The 5,308-nt window shown below is 39.2% G+C and overlaps 1 protein-coding gene across 1 annotated transcript; it reads left to right on the plus strand.

Moving 5' to 3' along the window:
- Nucleotides 1-1,042: 1,042 nt before the first annotated feature.
- LOC147857646 (pentatricopeptide repeat-containing protein At3g26782, mitochondrial-like) lies at nt 1,043-4,663 on the plus strand. The gene has a single exon (XM_087327334.1). The coding sequence runs from the start codon at nt 1,153-1,155 to the stop codon at nt 3,844-3,846; it is 2,694 nt and encodes an 897-aa protein (XP_087183460.1). The 5' UTR covers nt 1,043-1,152; the 3' UTR covers nt 3,847-4,663.
- The last annotated feature ends 645 nt before the right edge of the window (nt 4,664-5,308 follow it).

Genomic DNA, 5,308 nt, shown 5'->3' on the forward strand with positions numbered 1-5,308 from the left:
CTCGAGGATTTAACACAAGGATGATCTAACAATCATAGTCCTAATAGTTGGGCTCCTCCCAAGCTTAGGCTAGTGAAGCCATCATATAATGTTTAATGTCAACTACACTTGCCAAATATGGTATATGATTGATGTATGTACACTAAGGTTTGATGATCAACGCCACAACATTTGTTTCGACGACTAAAGGGTTTTCAACAAGCTAACTTAGAGCTTGAGGACCCAAGCTTAGGCTAGTGAGCCATCATATAATGTCCCAAGTATAAACGAGACTTGCCAAAATAAGACATCCCCCCTTTTTTATTCATAAAAATTCTCCGATGAAGTAAATCTTTGGGTGTCAAAAACTATGTGATAGAGATCATTCTACCTCGATTCCGAGGAAGTAGTGGAGCTCCTTCATGTCCGTCATCTCGAACTTGTCGGAAAGGAGGGATTTGACCTTATTGATTTCGACGAGATGCTCACCTCCAATGACTAGGTCATCCACATATAAGATGATGACGATCGGACTTGCGGAATCGCTTCGTATGTAGAGGGAGTTGTCTGATTTTGACATACGTAAGCCGATTTGATGAAGATATTGCGTTACCTTCGAATGCCAAGCATGTGGTGCTTGCTTGAGGCCGTAGAGTGGCTTCTTGAGTCGGCATACAACTTTCAGATGGATGCTCGAGTTGAAGCCGGGTGGTTGTATCATGTACACCTCCTCTTCTAATTCGCCTTGTAGAAAGGCATTCTTGACGTCCATTTGACGGAGGTGCCACCCTTTCGCTGCTGCAAGCGCTATCACGATTCACACGGTTGTCATCTTTGCCACCGGGGCAAAGGTCTCTTCATAGTCGACGCCCTTGATTGAGGAAGAAACTAGAAAATGGTCTTGAGGTTTCTTTTCCTCGTGTGGATAGGGGTGGTGAGAAGTGTAGGGACATTCTTGGAAATAAAGGGGAAGTGAAGGGGGGGCATTTTGGAGATTTTCCAATACCATATGGAGATCCATCATTACCCCAATATCATAAAAGCCACCTTAATCAGATAATATGAACAATATGGCCTCAATGGCTATAGCTATGGCTATGGCATCTTCCTTGGTTTCATAGAGTATGAGATTTCCATTTCCTGCAATGACCCATCTTTGATCTAATTACAAAGATGCCATTGGTGAGCATACTAGAGGACCCCTTTTGTTGCTCCTCAGAGCTACCTTCCATCGACCATTCTCTGCACCTTCTACGCAAGATCAAGCAAAACAGAGACTTAAATCATGCCAATAGAGTCATATTTGAGCTCACAAGTCGTGGTTTAGATCTACATATATCTATCAGAGACTATATAGTCCCTATGCTCGTAGAATGTGGTTCCTCTGCCTCATTTACTCATCAAGTATTCAATCGTTTGCCTTGTGCTAATGAATACACATGGACCTCATTAATACAAGTCTATATTGATAATGGGTTCTTTGAATTTGCCCTAGATTTGTTCACTTTGATGCAAAGTGATGGTATTGAACCCACTAGTTATACCCTGGTAGCACTTTTGAAGGCTTGTTTGTGCCTCAAAGATCTCGAGAAAGGAAGAGAAATCCATTCGTATGTTTTAAACAATGGGTTTCATAAGAATGCTTATGTTGGAAGCACTCTCATTGATTTGTATTCGAAATGTGGTTGTATGGATGAGGCTAGAGAAACATTTGAACTATTGCCGAATATGAACGATGAAGAAATTGTGGTTCGGAATGCATTGATGGCTGGCTATGCTGAGAATGGATATGCCAAAGAAGCTCTTGAATGCTTGGATGAAATGAAGCAACATGGTGTTGTACCAGATGTGGTCACTCTTGTTTGTGGTCTAAAAGCCTGTGGAGTTATTGGAGAGATCGAGAAAGGTCAGATTTTAGAATCCGAGGTTATCATAAGGGGTTTTGATAGAGATATTATTGTCGGTAATAGTTTGATTGGTATGTATGTGAATTGCGGTCTAATTTCTGAGGCACTAAAGGTATTTCAACTTCTGTCGGTTTGTAATGTTGTCTCTTGGAACACATTGATTTCACACTATGCTGAGTTTGGGCCATGGATAGAAGCATTGAATCACTTTGAATCCATGCAAAAAGAAAAGATATTGCCTGATTTTATCACCTTTTGTTGTATTATTAAGGCTTGCACTAATCTAAGAGATTTACAGAAGGGTCAAATTCTACACATGGAGATTATGATGAAAGGATTTGAACAAAAAGTTAATGTTGGCAATTCGTTGACTAACATGTATGTAAATTGTGGGTGTTTTTTGGAGGCTTGGCGTGTTGTTTATGGATTACGAGATCGGGGAGTGGTTACATGGAACACTTTGATCACATCTTATGCTGAAAATGGGCTTGGTGAGGAAGCATTGAGATGTTTTGTACTCATGCAGGCTGAAAATATCCTACCAAATCAGATCACGTTGGTTTCAGTATTTAAGGCTTGTGGTAGCATTGGAGCTATTCAGAAAGGCTATGAATTACATATGGAGATGGAGCAGCAAAAGTCTGAAATGAATGTTTCCATTGGGAATGCTCTAATAGGTATGTATGCTGAATGTGGTTTCGTATTAAAAGCCGAAGAAATCTTTAATACTATGCCTTTTCGGAATGTCGCTTCATGGATTGCACTTATAGCAGGTTATACTCAAAATGGATTCAATCAAAGTGCTCTTGAAAGCTTTGATAATATGAATTCACATGGTGTTTCTCCAACAAATGCCACCTTTTCGTCCATATTGAAAGCTTGTGGTAAGAGAGGAGTGACATGCAAGGGTAGAGAAATTCACAACATGATCATCAAGAGAGGCCTAGAAAATGATGTTTCGGTTGGGAATAGTTTGATCGATATGTATGTGAATATGGGTTTACTTGATGAGGCCCAATTTGTTTTTGATAACTTGCTAGTGAGAGATGTTGTGGCTTGGAGCTCAATGATAAGAGGATGTGGTACAAATCATGAGGTCAATTTGGCGATATATTTATTTGAGGCTATGCAAAGAGATGGTGTGAAACCAAATGCTATTACATTCACGTGCCTTTTGACTGCATGTTGCCATGGTAGACTCATCACTAAGGGCCGAGATTACTTCAGAATGATGAGAGAAGAACATCACATCTTGCCGACAATAGAACACTATACTTGTATGGTTGATCTCCTTGCGAGGTCGGGGAACCTTCACGAGGCAGAGAGATTCATTGAGATGTTGAACATTTCATCTCAAAGTATATGGGCAGCCTTGTTAAATAGCTGTAGAACTTATGTAGATCCAGAGCTTGGCATACGATGCTTTAGTGAGCTTGTTGGGGTTCATCCAGAAGATGCGACATGGTATGTGCTTATGTCATCTATACATGTGAGTGCTGGGAGGTGTGAGGATGCCTTTAAGATAGAGGAGGTAAGAAGACATGCTGGAGCAAAGAAGAAGAATGCTAGAGCTTCCATAGAAGTTAATGGACAGATACATACATTTACTGTGGGAGAAGCACAATGTGATCGAGTTTCCGAAATGCTGAAGGACATGAACATCCACATCCAAGAAGAAAGACATTTTGTGGATATAGATTCGGTTTCAAAGCTCATTCATGATGAGAGTAAGGAAACTTCCTTGTGTGATCATGCCGAGAAAGTAGCTATTGCATTTGGGCTTCTTAATACTCCACAAGGCCAGACTTTACGTGTGACGAAAAACTTGAAGATGTGCAATGACTGTCATAGTGCTAGCAAGATCATATCTCAGCACAAGAAACGGGAAATCATTGTTCGAGATGAATCATGCATTCATCGTTTCAAGGATGGTATATGCTCTTGCGGTGATACATTTTGATGATGAAAATGGAAAATGTGCAAGACAGTTTGCCTTGGGATGAAGCTGAAGTTAGTTTTGGCTCTGAATATATATATATATAACCAATGATATTCTGTTTCGGAAAGTTACAAGGATCAGAAACACAAAATGCTTCAAAGAAGACAAACAAGAACAGGAAGTGCAAACATAGCAGGCCAAATGGATGCCAAAGTTAAATATCTGAAATCGGTAACCCTACATGAATAGTTTACCTAATGAATGAGTACCACAAGTCAGGAGTTGGTGCACATATTCACTCTACAATTACCATAGTTCTAGAAACTATGATTGAGTTAACGAGGCATTTGCAGTTGAGAGTGTACATGAGAGTTTATAGTTACATGTGAATGGCTTAATTTTGGAGACAAGCATATGACTACTTACACAAGTTCACCATGTAAGTTATCCAGGGTTATCGGAGGGCCAAACTCTCGTTTGACCTCCATAGATCGTCATTTGGTGACAAATTACCTTGAAATGTGGCATAAAGAGGTCCCCCAAGGTACTGTTGCAACACTACAACAGGATGTGGTTACCGTGTTTATTTGTCCCATTAACTCAATATTTGCCCTGTTTTCTTTATCAAAAGATCAAAACCAGAGCTACAAAAGACATGGGGTTCCTCTTTGTGAACAGATCGAGAAAAGAAGTTATTGCGTATTGCCTTTCCGAACCTTTGGTATATACATTGGTAATTTGCCAATGCTCATGTTCAAGCATATGCATTGGACCCAAAGGTTGTAAGATATTGTTGAATATGTAGATTACCATGTGATTAATTGGGGTTCATGTACAAGATCTTGTATCATTATCAAGGTCATCGAGCATCTCATTCCTTTATGTCATGTCTCTTGTAAGAGTAGCCCTAGCTTTACTATGTTAACACTACTAATTATCTTAACTATCACACTACACACATTCCCCTTCTCTCTCTCTCTCTCTCTCTCTCTCTCTTTCAACTATCAAATCTATGAGAAGTTTATATCTTGTGTGGATGGTTGATGGACTTCCACATTTTTTCAATAGCACTATTGGTTGTATGCAAGGATCACCAATTCTATTTGGTCTATACATTGATGAATTGAAAGAAATGGTTGTCAAGTTTGTAAAAGGTGTTGAAGAAGTTGCCATTGCGAATGTAATCTTTATGCTTTTGCTATATGTGTATGATGTAGTGCTTTTTTCCAAATATCAAGATGCATAAAAGTTTATCAAGGAATTGAATTTTTTTTTCATGCATACTAGATTAAGTGTCAACAACTCTAAAGCAAAGATTATGCTTGTAAAAAGCCAATAAAAAGATAAACCATGCATTATATATAATAACGTGCCACTTGATTGTGTGGAAAGCTTCAAATATCTGGGCCTTCAAGATCCATAAAATCTTAGATAAATTTAATGTGTGCTACCAATCGCCTAGAGGACAAGAGAGCATATTGTG

The sequence above is a fragment of the Azolla caroliniana genome, unplaced genomic scaffold, assembly GCF_043228905.1.
Source record: "Azolla caroliniana isolate FFs.n. ecotype wild unplaced genomic scaffold, voAzoCaro1.0.p SCAF_11, whole genome shotgun sequence".
Lineage (NCBI taxonomy): Eukaryota > Viridiplantae > Streptophyta > Polypodiopsida > Salviniales > Salviniaceae > Azolla > Azolla caroliniana.

Coding starts and splice junctions, on each gene's coding strand:
- LOC147857646 (XM_087327334.1), top strand. CDS start 1,153: ATGCCATTGGTGAGCATACTAGAGGACCCCTTTTGTTGCTCCTCAGAG.